Source organism: Haplochromis burtoni, unplaced genomic scaffold (assembly GCF_018398535.1).
Source record: "Haplochromis burtoni strain Fernald_Lab_line unplaced genomic scaffold, NCSU_Asbu1 Contig_31, whole genome shotgun sequence".
Lineage (NCBI taxonomy): Eukaryota > Metazoa > Chordata > Actinopteri > Cichliformes > Cichlidae > Haplochromis > Haplochromis burtoni.
In genome coordinates, this window is record NW_024582392.1 from 2,022,704 (window position 1) to 2,045,116 (window position 22,413).

The window sequence follows — 22,413 nt, forward strand, 5'->3', positions numbered from 1 at the left end:
CATATAAACACAACAACAGACTCAGAGAGGAAGAGAAGATGAGGTCCATCTACAAATGTAACCACCAATTTCAGCGTCCGGTATTTAGAGTCGATTTGGAAGCAGACATGTTTCGAACTTCCCGCTGACAGCGCTGTTCTTGGAGAAGGGAGACAATGAACGGGAACGGAGCCAGCGAGTCCCGCGTGACCTTGACTTGTTGCAGGTCGGTGGTGAAGCTATTCTAGGGATTTCATAAACAATACGCTCCCACTTTGCTCGTAATACATGAGCGCACAACAATGCAGGTTTCACTCTCAGCGCTGTAATGGATAAAACACAAGTGTGAGAGCGAAACCACCGCTGCGCGCCGGCGACCAGCGCAGTGTGATGCAACAGCCTGCAAACACACTTCAGCAAATGTCACAAAGAAATTAACACACCACATTATCTTTCTGTTCTTCTGACGCTGTGGTCTAGTGATGGGAAAAAAAATTAAATGTGAAGAGTTAATTATTCATTCATAACGATTAAACTACATAACAGAAGGAAGCTGTAATAACCTTAAAATATTTAGCCTCCAGTTTTTAGCTTAATCTGGCAATTGCAACGCTACAGTCTACCTTTTATGAAAGTTCACACCCATGGCCATATTCAAACTATAAAGATTTCGGTCTCTGGTTAAATATCACCATCACTTTAAAATCCCATGTAGAACACCAGCCATCCATCTTCATCCGCTTTATCCGAGGCCGGGTCGCGGGGGCAGCAGCCTAAGCAGAGAGGCCCAGACCTCCCTCTCCCCAGCCACCTCCTCCAGCTTATCCGGGGGAACACCAAGGCGTTCCCAGGCCAGCCGAGAGATATAATCTCTCCAGCATGTCCTGGGTCTGCCCCGGGGCCTCCTCCCGGTGGGACATGCCCGGAACACCTCACCCAGGAGGAGCCCAGGAGGCATCCTTGTCAGATGCCCGAACCACCTCAGCTGACTCCTTTCGATGTGGAGCAGCAGCGGCTCTACTCTGAGCCCCTCCCGGATGGCCGAACTTCTCACCCTATCTCTAAGGGAGAGGCCAGCCACCCTTCGGAGGAAGCTCATTTCTGCCGCTTGTATCCGCGATCTCGTTCTTTCGGTCACTACCCACAGCTCGTGGCCACAGGTGAGGGTAGGGACGTAGATCGACCGGTGAATTGAGAGCTTTGCTTTTACACTCAGCTCCCTCTTCACCACGACGTCCGCATTACTGCAGCTGCAGCCCCAATCCGTCTGTCGATCTCCGGCTCCCTTCTCCCATCACTTGCAAACAAGACCCCGAGATACTTGAACTCCTCCACTTGGGGCAGGAACTCATCCCCGACCCGGAGTGGGCACTCCACCCTTTTCCGGCTGAGAACCATGGCCTCAGATTTGGAGGTGCTGATCCTCATTCCTGCTGCTTCACACTCGGCTGCGAATCGTTCCAGTGCGAGCTGGAGGCCCTCACACGATGAAGCCATGTAGAACACATATCACAAAAATTGAAGACATGCATGGGATTTTTGCTGCTCACCACAGTGGATCATCTGCATATGTAGCATCCTCCCCTGCCACACCAACCCTCGCCATGTCCTCCTTCATTACATCCGTGAATCTTTTCTGTGTTTTTCCTCTTTTCTTCCTCCCTGGCAGTTCTAAATCCAACTTCCTTTGCTCAGTATATCCACTATCCCTCCTCTGCACGTCTGCCTCTTGTCCTTTTGGTAGTGCCACTATCTCCAAACTGAATATCATCATAGCAGGTCTCAATAGCATCTTGTAAACCTTCTCTTTCACTCTTCTTGCTATCCTTCTGTCACAAAGTAAAACAATCCATAATTTCTTCTGGGATCGATTCTGCTTATCAAACTGAAGCAACAGCAGAATCTAAGTGCGTACCAGGCAACTCTTTATCCACTCAGCACTTCTTTAAAGTTCAAGAAAAGCTTCTGCAGAAAGATGCATTTTTAACTTAATATACTGCTTCATTTAAATTAATTAATAACTGTGCCAATTGAGGTTTCAATATCGACCAAAATACTCAAAATCATTGGTGATGGAAAAAAGTGTTTTTTCCAAACAGCTGGAAACCTGGTTGGAAATGATCGGTTTAATTCTAGACTGAACTGGTGGAAACACTCTGATCAGCTGCTAAATCAACTGACTTCTTCTTTGAATGGATGCCAACATCATTTTCTTGTATTCACCTGAAACCTTGCTGCGATGAAGATTAAGTGGACTGCAGGTTTAAAAGTGTCACCACTGCACAATTAGAAAAAAGTGGCTGCAATTAGCTTTTTAACAAGCTAATTGCTTGTTAAAAAGTTTAGCCACCATGCACAATGCAGCGCCTGCTCCATACATCCCCCTTCAGCTCTGAGGGTGGGAAGGGGGTCATACAATTAGGCCACCACAGCCCAAGGGGGAAATGGCAACAGTCACGTAGGGGGAAATGTGACACAGATTAACCCTTTCAGTAGAACTCCACCCCTATTTCAGGAGCTGGCCTACAAGTTCTTCCTGTGCATCATAAAGGGGAAATGGACAGCCTCGGATTGAGTGTTTATTATTACATAGGAGGCAAGAGGATATGTGTGACGTCACAAGAGTATTGTACAACCGTCTGGGAAGGAGGGACAGGCCAAAAAAAGGTCAGGATACGTGAGGTCTGGGATGGCGGCGTAGGTTTATACTAACTCAGGGTGGTCCGAGATGACTGCAACACACAAAAATGTCAATGAAGATATTTGGGATGCAGGAGACTAAAGAAAGTCAACACACACACACACACACACACTGAGAGGCCTGAGTTGTGAGAAACGTCCTGGACAATGTTCCATTGAAGGGAGGAAGACAATAAAGCCTACAGATGTGCTGCTTCTCTCAGCCTTTTTCTAGGCAGCATACCAGGCTGTCAGAGTAAAATACCAGCACAGAATAGCTCACAGAAAGCCAAACCTACAGTGCAACACCCTGACATTTTGGTGAAATAGCTGAAATCCCCCTAGTGAAAATCCCTACACAGGCGTGATGTGTCCGGCTGTGACAGGGCTGAGCTGGGAGTCTTCCCGGCATTTTTGTGGGTTAAACATGCAGCTTGGCTTCCACTAGAAAGACATACCAGACGTGTGAAGCATTCAGCTCCTTCCTGTCTAGAAGCTTGAGAGATGGTGCTTACAGAAACAGCAGCTTCGATACGGCTTATGCTCACATCCTTTTCAGGCTGCACAGACTTTAACTGGGCTGTCTGATGTCTTAGTTTTAATCCAGAAATCCACAAAAAAAAGAATTAGCTTATTGACAGACAGTCAAAGATAACAGGAGAGCTGTCACTTCCTGCGAGGTTTCCCCCAGGTGTTTCCTATGCACCATGTCAGCAACATGCCCCTTACGTCACTCTGGACCCTCTTAACCTAACCCTGCCCATGAACCTGAAAGTTGAGGTGACCGTCAGAGGTGACTTAACCAGACCATGACACTGCCAGCAAGGAAGTATAGACAAAGGCAGGCAGGGTACAGGGTTTGTTCTGCTATTCAGATGTGAAAAAGTCACACAGACCCACAATCCAACAGCAATTCAGCGAAGTGCAGCGTGGTGGGACAGTTGTCTGCGCTCAGTTAACAATGCAGAAACAAGGCACTGAATACAGCCCCCCGGAGAATCGCAGCATTGCCAGCTCTGCCAGACTCAGAGCGACGAAAGAAAAGAGCAGAATTACAGTTTTGTGAGAAAACGAGGAGAAAAAAAAAATGAAGCCGAGTCACGGCTCATTGGCCTCTTCGGCAAACTCAACTCTCAGAGGAGAGCCGCAAACAAACATGGAAAACAGTGAGAAAACAATGAAAAATGAGTAAAGTGGAATGCAAAATACTGTCTGCGCTGTTGGTTTAGCAAAGGTCAGTGAAATAATGTGACACAGTTGGTGGTTTAGTGACTGGAGATTAGGTGGGTAATACAACAAATTCTGCAACAGAGTCGGGGTTAGTAGGTCGTCTGACGCCAGTAAATGTGACAGGAGTCAGAGAAAAAGCACAACTTTTAAACATTTCTACACTTTTCTTCATTATCAAAGCTAAACCAGTGATAGCAGTCAGTACATTAATGCCGATAGCAGGAAAACAGAGACCATGATTAGAGATGAGCTGAAAAGAAAGGATTGAGTATTAAAGTCAATTTTTAAGCCGTGCATCTGCAAGCTGCTTTGCAACCCACCACTGCCCCAGCTCCTATTTCATGATATATGTGATTTAGGCTACGTCTACACTAATCTGGCCGTCTAAAAACGCTCCGCATCCACACTATCATTTTCAATCGTTTCCGAACAGCTGTTCATTCACACTGAAACGACTGAAAACGCTTGCGTTGCTGTATTGCACATGCGTGAAACGTAAGACGATTCGACCTGCCTCATTTCTGTCTGCCGTTTAATTACTTTCCAGCTCTTTGAAACTTTGTTTTTTAAATGGACTAACAATGAGGTGGAGTGTTGCTGCAAGTAACACAAAAGTACAAAGTTGCAAAAGCGAGTGAGAATTAAAGAATTTGAAGAAAAGCTATCTGGAGCATGTACAAACTGATATTAATCTTTAACAATAATTGCAGGTTAGTCAACCAGAAAATGAACCAACTGATCTACACAAAGCCAAAAAAAATTACAAATCCTCACTTTAAGGATTTGAGAGTGTGTTTCTTCAGTCACAGCAGTTTTGCTGGAGTGCAAAAAGGAAAACTCCGTCTTCTCCTTTTGCTCCTCGGTGGACTTTTAAGTTTTATTACTGCTGGAAGATATTTAAGAGATTTACGTTGTGAATCAGAGCTAGGTGTCATAACCAAAGACTCAGCAACATCCTCACACACATCGTCTCCCCAGCGTTTTGCCCTTTATGCTGAACCTGCTTTCAATATTTCAGCAAACTGACGCACTTCCTGAACCGTCCCCAGACCCTGTTCTGGTCCAGGCGTGACCAGAAGTCTACCCCTGCACACATGGGAAGGCAAGGGAGGACGGAAAGGGAAGAAAAGGGGAGAGTATGAGGCAGGGAGTGAGAGGGATGGAGCAAATCAAAAACAGATGCTTGTACACGTGTGATTCAGCATTGCAAATCTGAGCCGAGTCGAAGCCCAGCGAATTCCTCCTGCGTCTACTTTTCACACTGTCGGGGTAACGGCTTCGTATTTTCGTTGGATGTGCAGTCACTTTTCATTCCTCGGGTAGCGACAAACAGCCACAGCTGCACTGTGAAATTCCCACTACAGTCGATTATCCTATGTAGCTGTGAGCTGATGTTCACACACCTGGAAGCCACCCAGCCAGGGAGGCTTTCCATGCAAGCCCGGTCATCAGGGGAGCCATTATAGAGACATGACATTAAACAGAGAAAGCTCTCCAGTCACATCTTTCTATCTGTCCTATTAAACCTCAGTCAAAATCTCTGTGAAGCTTATTTTATGTGTAAAGAATTCAGTGATAAAAAATCCCTAATATGGGTTATCATGTCTGCTTTCTGTGAGTCTGCTGACAAATGACGCAGAGCCATAAGCTCACAGCCAATCCCAGAGGACAGCTCCTCACATGCTGCTGCTTTCCACTGGAGGGCAAGTTTTAAAAAAAAATAGCATATCAAAAACACAGCTGACGCATAACAGGCCACAAGATTGAAGCAGGTCAGCCGCCACACGCTGAAGACATTAGGTATTTCTGATTGTCTGTCATTAAGAGATCAATTTTGGATGGGAAAGCAGATTTTTATCATCCAAACCTTTTGTCATTTTTCTGTCTTGCCCAATCATGAGCGAAGGCATTAAAAAAAAAAAAGAATACCAAGAAAAAAATCCATGATGTAAAATATTTTTATGCTTTTTACACCCCGTTTCAGTAAAACTGACACAGCATTTCATAAAAAGATCAATCATGGTCAAACATGGTGGTGGCAGTGTAATGTCTGGGGTGGCTTTGCTGCGTGAGGATCTGAACAACTCGTCATAATTGATGGAACCAGAAAATCCTGAAGGAGAATGACGGGACATCCATTCGTCCAAGTTCACCTCTGAATGGCTCGATACAAAATCAAGGTTTTTAAGTGGCCCAATCACTGCAAAGTTCAGAAGGAAATTAGATTCAAATGCTTTGCCGGACCTTAAACAAGTTGTTTCTGCTTAAAAGCCCTCAAATGTCGCAAGACTAAACAATTCTGCAAAGAACACTGGGCCAAAATTTCTCAACAGTGTTGTGAAAAACTCTGCCAGTTATCGCAAACACTTGATTACAGTTCTTGCTGCCAAGGGTGACACAACCAGTAATTAGGATTGGGGAGCAATTAGTTTTTAACACAGGGCCAGGTAGGTTTGGATAGCTACCTGGTTTTTAAATGATGGAATCATCATTTAAAAACTCGGGAAAACCGCTGTAAATTGTTCAATAAGTGTAAAAAAGTGCAAACAGAATCATCACATTCAAAAGTGCTTTATCTGATTTAAACGAATCACTGGAAAGCAAAACAACCTTATTGCAGACTTTGTGTATTCAAATCAAAGTGGCTGTTTAGCATTCATTAAACTAATTTTCCAGCTGCTAAGTGAACTCCAGAAACATTTCTCCTTTTGCGACTTTTCTCCTCCACAAAGCCCCAGAAACTGTTTTTTCTTTTGAAATCTAATTAAGTCTTTCCATTTAAAATTGCTCAATCCATGAACCCCAGCAAAGTTGATCTAAAAATGTGAGCTGTTGTCCACATTTTAAACAAACTGAATCATCCCTTCTCAAGATTTTTACTTTTCAGTCTGTCCAGTTCTTTCTTTATTTTTTAAATATATTGTTGGGGCAGAAAAACTGGAAGAAAGACCAGTGGGATCATATACAGCAAATCAGAGTGGATTCAAACCCATGCCTCTACATTTCTCTTTTGGTATATAGGTCGCCTTCTCAACCTGGTAAGCTAAACCAGCACCCAGCTAGTTGGTTTTAAATACATTTGATTTTTGAGCACATCTTAGAAAACAGCTTAAACTGGCTGCTTATCTTAAAGTTTGGTAACAGTTAACCAGATCCAGTTATTACAAAAGGTCCACAAAGTTTACCATAGGACATATTTAATTTGCTTAATTTGTCCAGATGCTGCCATGTAGGAACTTCATTTAGCTGTCGCGTAACTGCTATTTCTTGAACTGAGCAGATGTCGAACTTTGAATAACCCAAAATAAGACAACCCACTAACTGGCGATAGTTGTGTTAAGCTGTGAGCTTCCAAATTGAAATTAAATGGATTTGGTTTGTTTCTTCTGACAAAAGCAGCATGTTTTTATGCTAACTGGCTGCTAGGCACACTTTCGTACTTTGAGCTTAAACAGACACCCAAAAGTGATGCTAATCCTCTCATCTTACTCCTGGACGGAAAGCAAACGAGACCATTAATTCCTTTAATGTGAAGTGAAAGCAATAAAAAAAGAGAGAAAGAGACAGATGAGAAAAGAGAGGAAGAAAAAGCCACACTGCTGTCCTCACAAATTACGCCGGCCTGTGCTGCAGTACATCCGACAGCTGGAATTCACAGTGTGATTAATCCAACAGGAACGTTATCCAGATTATTTATATTAACTCAAAGTTATACAAACAGCGCTGAGTCACACTGAACCCCAGGAAGAGTTGAAGGTGAGTAGATGAAACTAGTGCATATTTCTCTATTGCTAGTGACACAGGTTACATAAGTTTTCACTGTTTCCCTTAATTTTTTTGGATGTTTCCCGTCATGTTTTTTCTCTTTGCCAACAGTTGAACAAGCACATGATCCGGACTGTCTCTGGGCAAATTGGATCCCTTCTCCTGCATATCAGGGGAAAAGTTGATTTTCTCTTGAAAATTGTAAAGAATAAAGAATTAGCATCAGATGTTCCATAATCCAATCTGTTGGGAAAAACAAATGCCAAGTTGTGAGAGGTTCTGTTGACCCACACTGTGAAGTAAGACCAAAGGCTGGGATTATCAGCATAAAAAGCTGCTCAGTGTCTGTGTGATACTGTGCTTACTGGCCCAGCTCTTGTTTTCCATCTCTCCTGGCCCGCATTAGTCATTGCTTTTGCCACGGGTTGCGCAAGGAATACTAATCTCAATTTACTACAACTCATCCATCATTTAGTTGCCACAGTGCTGATTCAATGTCTGCGGCGCAGCACGGTCAACCTGCGGAAACACCGGGCGGCTGATCTGAAAGCGAATCGAGAGGAACTGAGCAGCTGTGAGGTCGGGCTATTAGATTTCATTGCACTTGATAAACTGTCCGTGCTCTTGATCTCTCCTGGCCGTGCAAGCGGCTCTGGGCCTTTGTAATCTCTCGGGACAGATCAGCACAGCACTCGGTATGCGGCGCCCTGCTTTTCACGGCTCTTTGTGTGCACAGTGTGTGAAACGTCTTGCTTTTCATTAAAATGAAATGAGGGGGACAGACGAGCGGCCTCCTTCGACACAAAAGGCACAAAAGGGGTGACATCATCTCTGCATCACAAATAGGTTTTACCAGGGATTCAATTCCATTTACACAAATCATCAATTAACTTTCAGGATTTAGACGCAGAAATAGTCTAACTTAGGTATGCAAGAGGGGTTGGCAACCTTTACTATCAAAGGAGAATTTGGGCCACATTGTAGCCAAAAAATAAGAATCAAAAACCAGAATCAAACGCATATTTATCCTTTTTAATATATACTATTGAGGTCTGTACCATCAGGTGGCTTTGACGTGCAATTCAGTTGGTGAAATATTCACTTTCTCCTTTGACTCAATCTGTGACGAGCAAGAGGCAGGTCTGACTGCGAAACCACACCCTCAGTGTCACCAGCTAATAGGCAGGTGATTGACAAATTACCCTCCTCTCTTTCTTTCCTTACTAAATATAAAGTCTTGAGCAGTCAGTCAAGTTCAAAAGAGACCCATTCAGCTGCTGTGTGACCTTTTCTTTTTCACAGGTCGTCATTAGCTGCCTGACAGCGACACATCCAATCACAGAGTAACAGAGCATCCCTCCGGCTTATCCACCACGGCACCAACACTTCGTCAAGTTCAAGGACTGTGTGCTCGTATTTGGCTTATCTCCACCTCTCACAGTAACACTGCTATCCAACTCCCAGTGTGAGAAGGCATCATCAGTTTTAATTTGCCCATCTTTATATTCATCGAATGGTCTGAACTGGTGAAAGAGACCTAACATAAAGAGACCTCCATCAGAACTTTAAATTTAAAACCAAAGCTTTTAATACCACAAGGAAAACAAAATTAAGCTCCCTCTGTAATAATAAAACAACTTTGAGCTTTTCTTCAATAAAGCAAAAAAGGTGATCTCAGGTCAAGCACTGCAAAAGCAGTCCGTCTCCTGAGCTCTGTCTTACAGATGTGTTTATCTGCTGCTTTTGTGTTTGCAGAGACATATTTCTCCTTTAATAATCCACCTTCCTGCGGCTGCTCTCCTGATGCTTTGGAGCATGCAAGAGCTCTTCATCTGGTCTCATTTTAAAAAGATAAAAGCCTCTCCAGCTAATAGCGCTGCACATTCTCAACAGGAGGGCAGCAACGATGCAATTATAAAGCCATATTTCCCTGTGTATCATCAGATCTGTTTTTGATGACACCATTTGGATATTAAGCCTGCAGGTGTGTCACCTCGATGTTGAGTTTTTGAGCGGGCAAAATGTGGGGCAATCCCTGATTAAGACACGCATCCAACCTACTGCTCTGTGCTGACTTAATCCACTGTCATTTTCATTACCTGCAACACGCAGAGCTGCTGCCCTTAACAAGGCGGTGAAAAAAAGCTGAAAGCAAACATCACTGAGCTTTCTCGACATGTGAATCAAGCGCATAGACTTAAAATTAGAACAGCAGGACCAACTTACATTAATGCTGGGGAAGCTGGCAGAAAAGGATCTAATGTACGACTCTCACAGGGAAGTCATTAAACTGAACTTCATGTTTCCACATGAGCATAAATATACAATAAGATACACAAGAGACGATGTAAATTAATAATAAACTAAGGTTGTGTTAGGAAATGGAACTGACGGGGAGCAGGTGGTTATCAGTGAAGATTTTTTGTTTTTTTTCCTTTTACAATTATGGCGCGTTCCCCACCCTCGATTGGCCGGGAGTCACCATTCTGGGAGGAGCACTCTTGGCTGAGCACAAAGGCCACTGACACAGATTCAAGATGGAAGCAGGTCAGTCGGAAATAGAGCAGAAGCAACAAGACCATGCCGGAGAAATCCCTTCCAGCAGCTGGAGACGTAGAAACACAAGCTTGCAAAACACAAAGATGATCCGTCACAGTCGTGAACCGAGACGCCTGGATTCATCATGACACAGAGCATTTAAGATGATTCTGATACCATTAAGAATTTAAAAAACCTTGCAATTATAAAGATTTATTAATTCATGACAGAGCAGCAAGAGCAGACCCAGATATTTTAAAATCAGGGTGTTGAAAGGGTCTTTTACACACGAATCAGTATGCACCAGGAATATCAATCAAACACCAGCTGAAGAAGCAGAGCTGGTGATACATTAAAGGCCATTGGTGACAATTACTTTCATTTAACTTGCTGACTTATTTCTCAATTAGCCATCTGTTCTCTAAAATGACAAAGGAACTGTGATCATTTACTGTATAAATAAGCTGTTATAATTGAGCACAACTCATCACGACATCTTCAAACGCATCAAATCTGGGACATAAAGCAAAGCCTTATGACAGCTAAGATCAAGGAGGAGGAAGAGAAACTAGACAGGCATGTGGAGAACAAGCAAACTCCAGCTCCAGCTCCTTTTTTAAAATAAATTGCATAAAAGCAGTGAAGCTTTAGTGCACTGGATGTAAATTTGCATGCAGTTACTACACTGTGGAGTCTTCATTATCCTTAGAATCAAATCCAAATCACTGAGAACTTGTTGCTCAGACTATAAAAGGATCTGCTAAACAATGTTTTATTATTTACTAAAATCTCTACTAAACCGAGGCAGTTAATTCTAAAAGACTGTGACATCCTCTCTCCCCTTATCCCGTCATCTGACTGTGTCACACATTCATCTGTTCACTCGTTTTCTCACAGACGCTATGAGACTCAGAAGCAGGGAGCGCCACAGGTCACTGGCCTTGGATTCCCCGCCTGCCGGGGCTCTCTGCTCTGCTGTGACTCAAAGCAAGCCCCTCATCACGACAGCAGCCTTGTCTCAGCTCGCCGCCCCCAGCTGTTGACATGGGAGGGGAAGAAGGATCATCTGGACTCTTTGCCCTGGGCCATTCTGACGCAGAGAAAAGAGTCTGTTTCTCAGCGGAAGCAAGAATCTTGCTGGACAATGGTCATATTTTTCTGAAGGACTGGGAGCTCACTGGAACGGACGCGCCAAAAAACCCGCCAAATCGCAAAACAGCCATTAATGAAACATCCTTTTAGCTTTCGGTAAACTTCTTAAGACTAAAGGATGTGTTAACTGTAAGAGTCCTAATGTTGATTTTTCCTAAAAGTTCAACTAATGTCTGACATTTAGAAAGTCGAGTTAAATAATCACCAAAATATTTGCGATTATAATTTCTGCCATCGTCAAACAGTCGTAATGCGTGAGAAATACTGGGATCAAATTTCTTTTGTGAAAAGAATAAAGGAACACTCATGTGTTTGACTCTCAGCTCTCTCAGTCTGTGACGTCAGACTAACACATCAGTGAGGAGAAAACAGCTCAAACGTTGCTCATTGCCAGTAACATGCCAGAGTAAACACAAACAGAGGGCCTCGTGCTGCAGTGCAATCCTCACAGACCGGTCCAGATGTGTAGAGCATCGCTGGCTGCAGTCTCACATCTGTCCTGAGAGTGAAGGCAACATTTGTCAAAGAGATTTTAATTCTTCATATTATTTGATGAAATCAAAACTATGTGATATTTGTGTCTGACAGGACTTTCAGATGTGTCATGTTGGGTGACTATAAACACATAAATGTGTGATTAAGAACATTCACAGCTTTGCGCCTTCACCAGTGTAGGTGCCAGGTATAAACAAACAACAGCATCTGAAAACTGTGTGTGAGATAACAGCTGTACAGGCTGTAATGGTCTCCATCTTTTCATCTGTCACTTTGCCTCATGCAGTCCAGAAATAAAGAGGGAGGCTATCATCAAGGTTGAGATGGTTTGGACATGTGCAGAGGAAATATAGTGGACAAAGGATGTTGGATATGGAGCTGCCAGGCAGAGGGAAAGGAGGAAAACTTGGATGATGTGAAGGAGGGCATGCAGAGGGTCGTTGTGACAGAGGAAGATGTTAGTGAGAGTGAGTTGGAGACAGATGATTCTCACTGATTCACCCTTTAAGAGAGATGCTGAAAGAAAAAGAAAACTGCACCAAGTTTGCATGATATGTTTTTCTTATTCTAAACTGGCAATTTTTGTGATTTGTGATTTCCACATCACGTTTGCATTTAAACCTGTTTAAATAACAGATTTAAACACAAAAATTGAAGTTTGATCCATCATTCGTCCAATCAATCCACTGCCTTAAATGTCCAAACCATTTCACCCTCGCTTCTCTAACTTTGTCTTGTAAAATGTACAAAAGCAACCTGTTTTGGTCTTTGAAACTAATTACCCACCTCATAGCATCTTCAACAAAGAAAGAAAGAACAAACTGGTCTCCTCATGTCGGTAGTCCACAAACCAGAACATTCTGTCACAGTGGTTACGTACATCTTTTGTATACAGTCTATGTATGTATTTCAGGTTAGGCTACTTTTCTTGCAAGTGTGAAAACAGCACATTAAAGTGGAAGAAGAAGAACCTGACTGTCTGCAGTTTTTGCTCCACTAGCTAATCCATTAATAAGTCATCCAACCTTGAGCTGGGAAACCGAGAAGGCAGCCAAGTGTCAGAGATAATACTTCAAAACTTATTTCCTGCATGATTTTACACGTGTGGGAGGCAGGAATGAATCACGCAAGTCCCAAATGTAAAAAAGACCCGATTTCCCTGCTGCTTCCTCCCAGTCATCCACCTCCAGGGTTGTTACATAACACAGCATACTGTAGCTCCGCTTTTAGCTCCACAAAAGAGCCGTTTGAATGGTGTCTGAAAACACTGTTACAGGCTTCAGCGCCTGCGAGAACATACGTTTACTTTACTTCTTTCAGCATCTCTTCTAGTCATTTAAACATCCTGGGCAGCAGATAAAAGACTCTCCACGCACTGTAAACTGGAGGACGGCTCACTTATGAGAACATCTCTCTGCAGCAGGAAAGGAAAATCTGAAAACATGTGCAGCATAAAAAGGGGAGGAGGTACATTTTCACTCCATATCGGCAGATAGGAGATAACTTTATCCACCCATTCATGACCCAGTGAGGCTTCTCCGAGCTCTGAATAATGAGGACGGTGGCTGTTTAACATGCAGCTTGTCTCGCTGTGGCCTCGCCGCACTGCTTTGCATATGAAACGAGGAGGGAGAAGGTCGTGATGTGCCTTCCTCCGGCTCCAGATGGAAGTCATTAAGGTGCTGCTGCCAAGTCGGGAAGTCTTTGATTTGGAAGCAGAGATTTTATCTCAGGGAGCAAACAGTAAAGTTCAGTGAAGTATATTCACTGTAGTAGACTTTTAAGGTACTTTAAATGAGAATTTCCATTTCAGAAGGAAGTGCTGCACATTATCAGAGAGATTTCGCAATAAGCTTTTAAATCACAGCATACTCTATGGCAAAGAATCCCCGTTAATACAGCTGAGGCCCATAACAATAAAAAATGATTTATTTATTTAAGCAGATTAGATAGGATTACACAAAAGTTGAAGAAGTTAGTCTGTGCAACTATTTGGTTTTTTGCTTAGCACCTTTTAACTACCCATCCTCTTTTTGCACCTTTTTCTATAGCCTGACTTCACATTTTTGAAAATCTAGCACAAAAGAAAATCAGATCACATCATGTTCCTGCATCATGTCCCACATAGCCTTGTTACATACGAGCAACAGAAATTCAACAAGTTGCATTCATTAAAAAAATCTGCAAGAGACAAACTAACTCTGCAGGATTAAAATATACCCAGTACCTAACTTTTGACTGCATTTGCCTGATTTCAACTTGCACTGTTTTTACTTTGATGCACTGGTACTTCATCTCTGAGTATGTCTAAGTATCTTTCAGCACTGCACTGGAGGGGGAAATGACCCTGATTCCCCTCCCCATCTGACCGGCTCTTGACTCTGTTGGAAGCACAGGACCAGGTTTGCTCTTGACTCTGTTGGAAGCACAGGACCAGGTTTAGATGTGGGTGTAGAAAATTCCTTACTTATTTATGTAACCTTTGGAGGACCCCTGTCAGGGGCTTTGGCATGTGTGGAAACCTTCAGTTTCCTCTGATCCAGGGATCCCCTACACAATCAGACAGTCTATTCGATCATTTACCTGATTGCTGTAGTGAACGTTTGCTGCTTTTCCTTCTCTTATAAGAAAATTAAACTATTTCAGACCAGTAATCAGCTAATGGGAACATAAATGGGAAGGAGCTCATTCATTATGGAAATCAGTACAGATGATGCCAGGCTCTTGATTAATTCTCGAAAGCTTCGCAGTATTTCCCCTAAAAATATTTAATTGCTTCAGGGGCGGGATAATGATATCTTAGATGTCAAATGGATGCTAATGAATTGAAAACTGGCGCTGTGAGTTCAGATATCAGGAGCTTCAGAGTCAGCCCATGTGACAACTCATGTGGCTGCGTTGCTCATCGTTATCATCGTGCTTACTGTAAGAAACGATGCTGGAAAAAATGCGCACAGTCTGAATGACGCTCCAAACTGGGATTGTAATCTAGCATGTACCAAATAAACGTGCTGATCACTGTGACAAACCAGCGTGGCGCATTTTAATCTGAGAAAACACATGTTAAGAGTTAGGGGGGGAAACACCAGCAAATATGGATAGAATTAATGCGTTCAATAGTTCAAGGAGACATTTAGGATACTGAGTTCTCTGCTCTCACCTAAACCGGGGGGAATCTTTAATGCAGTCCTCAAAATCCACCGTCATCTTGGACTGGATTGGAGTTTTCCACGAGGTTAAAACACGGATTTCATCTCCTGGGAGGATTAAAGTAGAGATGCAAGTTAGTCCACAGCGATCCTGTCTGCGTCTCCTGCTCCTGCAGCAGACCGTAGCTCGCTGACTCGCTCAGTCCTGCTCTGCTGATCCGGAGCCGCTTCACTCAGTACTAAACCCGTTGATGCCTTCAGTGGCTCCTCACAAACTCGGATTTTAGAGCTTCAAGGTGCTGAAAAACACAGTCACGCGGTTTTCATATAGAACGAGTGCTTTAATTTAAACTTGGGGTACTACTTAAATATTATTATTATTATTATTATTATTATTATTATTATTATTATTATTATTATTATTATTATCATCAAATATAATAATAAGAATAATTAGTAAAATTAGTAGTTGTAGTAGCAGAGGGAATGTTTCAACCAACATAAAAAGGAGGAAGGGCAACGATTTGTTCTTATCTCCTAATTTTGATTTTCTTACATACAACTGGCAACAAAAAAATTAACAAAAAAAGACCTTTTCTTCAGTTTCAGTTGTTTTCAGTGGCAGAAATAGGCTTCCATAAATTGCTAATTGTGGAAATTATAAGTCGTCATGCTCATGCAAGTCATATCTGGTAACCACTATGTATATTTATTGAATTATATTTATATTATTATCTTAAATTCAGAAAGTGACATGAATCCAAACAGATAAATGTAGCAGATTCAAAAGTGAAATATTTGCTGATAGAAGAAATTTAAAAAATTGAAATAAAGAAATTAAAATGTAATCACATGGTGCAGCACTAGAGGAAATGCACAGTACTTTCCACCACTGTGAATAGTTGCAGCTTTTAATTATTTTTCAGATTTTCTGTAATCTAAAAATAAAATTCTATGTAAATGAGAACTTATAGCTACAGAGGTGAGACTGACTCAGCATCACCGATCTACAGCATCATATTCATGTAACAATGAATTCTTTTACTTGGTCTTCTCACTTTAGGTAACATAAAGTCCTGTAGTGCAAAATTCTTTATTAGGTTTTAGTAGCAATATTTGCTGCTAAGCTCAGTTTTCACAAAAATTCAGTATCAGTTCAATTGCAAACTGTTGATGCAGTAAAATATCTACACAGAACTGTTTTCCATGAAAGAAGAAGCCTCAAGGCTATTAGGTCTGAACACCATGCAATAGCTCTGAAGTTCATCATATCACAGTCAGAGGTTTATAGTAGATAGTAACAACACTGTTAAATTAAGGAAGTAGCATTACCAAAATGTAGGTACAAATTTTTATGTAACGCAAAATAATGGTTTCATGACTGAAAAAAATAACCACCAGAGTTTTGTAGAGAATAACAGATTGTCTAAGGAGATGTACCCAATTTCCAAGTATATGTTTTTCTTTTCCTTTCTTTCTTTCTTTCTTTCTTTCTTTCAATATCAAAATGTAAATGTTACAGTAAATTTGAAGTTTTGACAGCTGTACAATATTGTTTCAACAGCAATTCGTAACAGCTTTACTATGTTCGGTGTAACTTGAAAGCAACATCGCTGACGTCACATTCCAACTTGAATTGAATGAACTAGACAACAATACACCGGCCAAAAAGATTGCAACATTTTCATTATATTTCTATTAAAATTTAACAAAAAAGGAAAAACGGAAAAAAAGAAACATTGAAATATGTAGGTAACTGTAGTACCTAATAACAATGATAATGTTCATCTTAATCCAGTTCTTAAATTTCCACAAAATCCCAAATGTTGGGATACTTTTAAACACTATCTAACAAAACTAGCTTAAATAAAGCAAAATAGAACATGAGAAAACAAAATAGCTTAAAAAAAATTAAAACAATTACAAAAAAGAAAGGAGTTAATTTTTTAAAAACAATCTTTAATTAAATAATTACAAATATAAAGTAAAATGTATTCAAACAGGAGTTCAGTAATTCAAATCTAAAGAAAATATGATAAAGATAAACATAAGTTAAAAAATACATAATAATAATAATGATGATGATGATGATGATAATGATGGTAATAAAGAGCTCAGTAAGTAAAAAATATAAATAACATAAACTAAAAATAAAAAACATACATAGTGAAGTAAAATAGATCATTAAATAATAAAGGAAAATAAAACAGAACATATCTGCGTTACTAACTGTAGTGCAGAAAAAGTGCACAGCAAATGTTAGATGACATTACAGTGGATATTACAGTGCAATGGAATGTAAAGTCTTGTGGCCAGTGCAATAAATAAAAATAAAAGAAGATTTTTTTTAAAACTGATAGTCCTGTGTTATATGTATATTCATCAGAGAATTGGGATGAAAGTATTTTTATATTCTCTGGTGAGCAGATGGTGAATAAGCAAACGCCCACAGTAGGTTTGGTTATAATTTCTCTTAACTTCCACACTTTTGATGAATTATGGTTTGTTTTCATATCAACTAATCATATTTTGTCAAAGCTGCAAAATCTATATCATGTAAATTCAAAAGAGCACTTTACAATGGCCTTTAATCCTGTATCCCACAACTTCGTTTTTCCCATGCAGCTCTTAAATGACTCTCTGTTAAGTACTTCCACTTCCTAAGCAAGCCTATTATAAATGCACAGGAAATGGGAAAGCTTGGAGAAAGAGCGCCTGTTTGGGATTTCTCTGCAGGTTTTCACTAAGCACCATTGTTCCTCCTATCCTGGCTTTAAAAAGGCTGCCGCTCAGGCCATGAATGGAGATGATCTCATTCTTGGGAAGAAATGGCATCATCTTTTAGCAGGAATGACAGAGACATCAGCCTTTGAAAAATATTTAATACTTTTATTGGCTGCTCTTCAAGCACTTTGGTTCAGAATGAAATACTACTGTATGCATTGCCATGAACTTCAGAACAGACATTTAAATTCTCCATATAAAGAATCCTACTGCTTTTGGCAGTCCACTGCCTATTCATGTGTTATAATCATGACATTACCATTTTTATTGATTGAGTAAATCACATGCATGAAGCCCCCACCCCCCACCCCCAAACAAAGAATATATATATATATATATTATTATTGATGGTATATATTGGTATATATATGTATATATGTGATATTATATGTATATATATATATATATATATGTAATAATATATGATGTTATATTTATATATATATATATATATATTATATTATATATATATATATATATATATATATATATATGATGGTCCTTTGACTTTCCAGCTAGAAGCATGTGTTTCCATTTATCTTGTGGAAAATCTGCTCTATAAAAACTATGTAAAGATGTAACAATAGTCACATTCCCCACACTGACTGGTGACTCTTTGACTTTTTGTTTAGTAAGACAAGTAATTAATTGAATGAACTTTTACCTCAAATTTTTCTCATCATTGGACTGGTACCACAGTTTTAAAGATATTCGTGGTCATCTCAACAGGTGATCCAGGTGATATATATAAAAATATGTATTGTTTTTGCCCCCTCCCCTTTTTTTTTTCTTTGCCCTTCATCACTATTCCTCTTCCCCGCTGTCTTTGTTTCCCTCCCTCCCCCCGTCATGTCTGTCCCGTCTGTCCCGTCTGTAACAACTGAAAATAAAATAAAATAAATAAATTTAAAAAATAAATAAAAAAAACTAGTTTGTCCAATATTTTAAAAAATAGATATCTAAAAGGACATTTAGCTGCACGTCACATAGCAGGAACATGCATTTAGCCATGTAGACATAGTCAAGATGACCTGCTGAGGTCTGAACTGAGCATCAGAATGGGGAAGAAAGGTGATTTGAGTGCCTTTGAACATGGCATTGTTGTTGTTTCTTTTGCCTTGTAAATTTTGAATTTTTACTTCTTATGTAAAGCTTACTTCGTCCATCATGCTTATGAATATGATTATTGATTTTATCTTCTACTTCAGCTTGAGTAAAGAAGATTTCATGGTTCACGAAAGTCCTCATCAACTTTGTCTCAGTTTTCTCAGTCCTTGCCTCACCCCCGAGCTCCTTTTACTAATCTAAGATCAAAGCACTCCCCTCCTTCTGAAGCTGTTGAGTCAGCAGTTGGCTGATCCCAAAATGCAGACTGCTGGAGAAACTTAACAGCAAACTTGGTAGCACACATACTGTATTTTCTAGACTGTTCTGGGTTTTATTATAACATCACACGATCTTAGTAGGTGATGCATATGAGCACAGGCTTTCCTTTGAAAAAGTGTGATGAAGTAATAAGTACAAATTTAGGAAGTTCTGTACTAGCTGGATGAGAGGATATCCCTATTAAATGTTATTAAATATTAAGTAATAGCAGCAGGTGCTTAGCCTCAGCTCAGTTTCCTTAAGGTCAAACACAGAAAACAAACTGAGCACGTATGAGGGATTTTGTATGGGAATCAAAAATGCACCTAGATGGGAGCATTTAGTTGGTTTCTCTCTTAGTGCCACCATGAAGTTCAGATTTTGTTAAGGTTCATCACTGAAATTAATTAAAATGTTCACGCTGCACCATTATTAGATTCAATTTTAAATTTGTTGTGTATTTTACAATAGCTTATACAATAAATTAAATAATGAACATTATGATGACCATGATAACTCAGACTCTAAGTTTTTATATTTACATTTTTTAAAGCTTTTTCATATTTAGTACATATACTTTTGTGCAACCAAGTGCAACCACAATTGTGTGTTGCACTCGAGGCTAAGTTATCTTCTTTGGTTTCTTAGTGTTTTAGCTCATTAGCTAGGTAGTATGAGTAAATGTACACCACTAAAGAATGTATTTATTTATTTATTTTGTTGTCTATTGGTGAAATATTTGATTAGGTACCCAAAAATTTCAACTTACTGAGAAGTAACTCAAAAATTAAAGATACATGGCAAGTTAAAATTTTGACATAAACTAGCAGAGATTTTGAGATTTTCAGTACCTTTTTTAAGTAGTAGAAACAAACATCCATACATCTACTACCATCATCAAGACAAACTTATTTAGATTATCTATAGAATACTAACCTACATTGGACATTAATTGTGACTACCTGCTAAATATTAACATGTTAGGACATTTATGTTAGCAAACCATGTTTTCTAAGATATAACCTTGTATTGAAACAGTGGTTGGGAGACTAACTGTTTTCTATATCTTTACACTAAAGCTCAATACCTATCAGTACTTAATTCTAATTTTAGATATTAAACAACTTAGACATCTTCTTATGGTGCAACCTCAAAATCAAAGGCTAATTTCGCATATGCTAATTAACAAATTTATCCTCACTCACTGAACTTTAGCAATGAGCACAGTGATATTATCTTAAATATTTATATATTGTTTCAGTTAGCATGCTAACTAGGTCAGAAGCTGTCCTGAATTAAAAATGAATTCATATTAAAGGGGAAAAAACAAATAGAAATCAATACACTGTGGGGAGTCTGACACACCTGAGTGGCATCAACAATTACGCCTCACCTGCATTTAAGAAGATTGAACTAAGTCCTGTTGCTGTTGTTGTTGTTGGTGTGTGACTGACAGCTGAAAAACTGTGGCCAAGTACTGTTGAAACAGCAACCAAACCGATCTGAATAAGCTATAATCTTATGAAACCTTCATAACCCAAAAAACAAGAGCAATAAAACCTCTAAAACCTTTAAAATAGGGCAAAGGCACCAAATTTTGCCCCGCAGTTGTCCAAGCTATTTTCATCAGACGTGACTCTCTTCATGTTTTTTTCTGTCCCACTGAAACTACATGGTTCTAACCATTATTTTCCACAGGTCTTGTTAGCCCCAGATAAAATGAGCAGGGACAACACCAGGATGCCCGCAGCGGTGAGCTTTCAATGGCTGTACCTTTATATTTTAATTAGAGTTATGAAAGTGGTATTGACCTTAATCTAAGATAAGTGCATTTTCCAAAATGTCAAACTCTTCTTTTATGATTTGGATGATGAGATTTATGGGCAGATTACAAGCCATCATATCAGTAGTAGACTCTTCATGTTTCATCTCCCGTTGCCAACTCTGTGTGGCATGTACCGGGAGCAGGGATGAGTCCTGCCTCTGTGCAGGGAGGCAGGGAGCCATCGGCTCCCATTTTTGCTTCCATCGCAGACTCGCTCTTTGCAGACATAAGCACCACTGCGGCATCTCCAGGAGAGACATGTGGGTCTCTGGGATGCTGACCTACTTTTTCTCCCCTTTTTTGGTCTGCTGGAGAGAGTCTCTCTGCTGAGCACACAGCTTGTAACACTACAGATGAGACATGTACAAATGCCGCATGGATGTTTTGTATTATGCATGCATATCTTCTCAGCGCACTTACTTAAAATTTTAAATTCATTTTAATCTTGCACTAGAAATGCTGTGCTCATACTAATTGCGTACTGGCATGATGTATAATACAGTATTTGTGTGTTACTGTCATCTGGCTTCTTTATCCAGCGTAAAAAGAAAGAGGTTAAAACTGAAATGTTGCAGTTTGATATTTTAGGCAAAATGTCGACATTTTCTTCAAATTAGACATAAAGATTGATAGTATGCTTACATTTGTATGTTGAAAAAAAGCCAGAAAATATGATAAAAAAAAATCGGTGGCACTGGCTGCCCCTGAAATATTACCCAGAGAGCCAATCAGCAGCTGAATTGTAAAACATGTTATTGTGGTGGTGAGTTCTGCTGTATTTTTGACCTTTCCGTAAGTCATCGTATGTATTGTGAATTATCGTGGCATTTTTTTAGTGTTGTCATCAGATGAGCACAGACATAGATTGTGTTAACGCTCAGGATCGAGCTTTTAATAAAGCTGTGAAACTAAAACCTTGGAGGAGAATACAACCCTCTTAAGTCTCATTTAACGCAATGTCAGCAAAACCTTTTAGGCATGTTTTTATCTGACTTGACAGATGATTTCATATATACAGTTGTTATGTCCCAGTGAGCACTGAACTTACAGGGAAGGCAGATATGTGACATATGACCTTTGTGAGTTTGAGGTGCTCTTTGCCAGAAGCTGTTTACAGTCACTCTGAGATCACTGCTGACTTATTTAACAGTCCTGCCAATGCACATTAACCCGGGAACTTGACATCTCATCCCGAGTGCTTCTCTCTGTCACCTCTAGCTGTGAGACACCTCCCTGCATGTGTTCAAATCCATCGCTGTTGTTCAGGTAAAATACCACGGAAGATATTCTGAATTTTCTTTATATTTAGACTGTTCTCTATTAAGTTCACGATGACCTATAAATGTGGATCATTTACAACCCACTCAAGAATTATATTACAAATTTGTGGACACGAACAGGACAAAGCCAAAGATTCGTCTACGACACTTCAATGCAGCACATTGGGCAAAT

At 40.2% G+C, this 22,413-nt stretch overlaps 1 protein-coding gene across 5 annotated transcripts in view; it reads right to left on the reverse strand.

The window, feature by feature from the left end:
- The window catches only part of acap3a (ArfGAP with coiled-coil, ankyrin repeat and PH domains 3a), a 70,874-nt gene extending 55,660 nt beyond the window's left edge, over positions 1-15,214 (reverse strand). For all 5 annotated transcript variants that reach the window (XM_042219315.1, XM_014332552.2, XM_005918854.2 and 2 more), the window contains exon 1: positions 14,999-15,214. In XM_042219315.1, coding sequence (XP_042075249.1) covers positions 14,999-15,045 — 47 coding nt within the window. In that variant the 5' untranslated portion in view covers positions 15,046-15,214. The remainder of the gene's footprint in view (positions 1-14,998) is intronic.
- Positions 15,215-22,413: the final 7,199 nt, after the last annotated feature.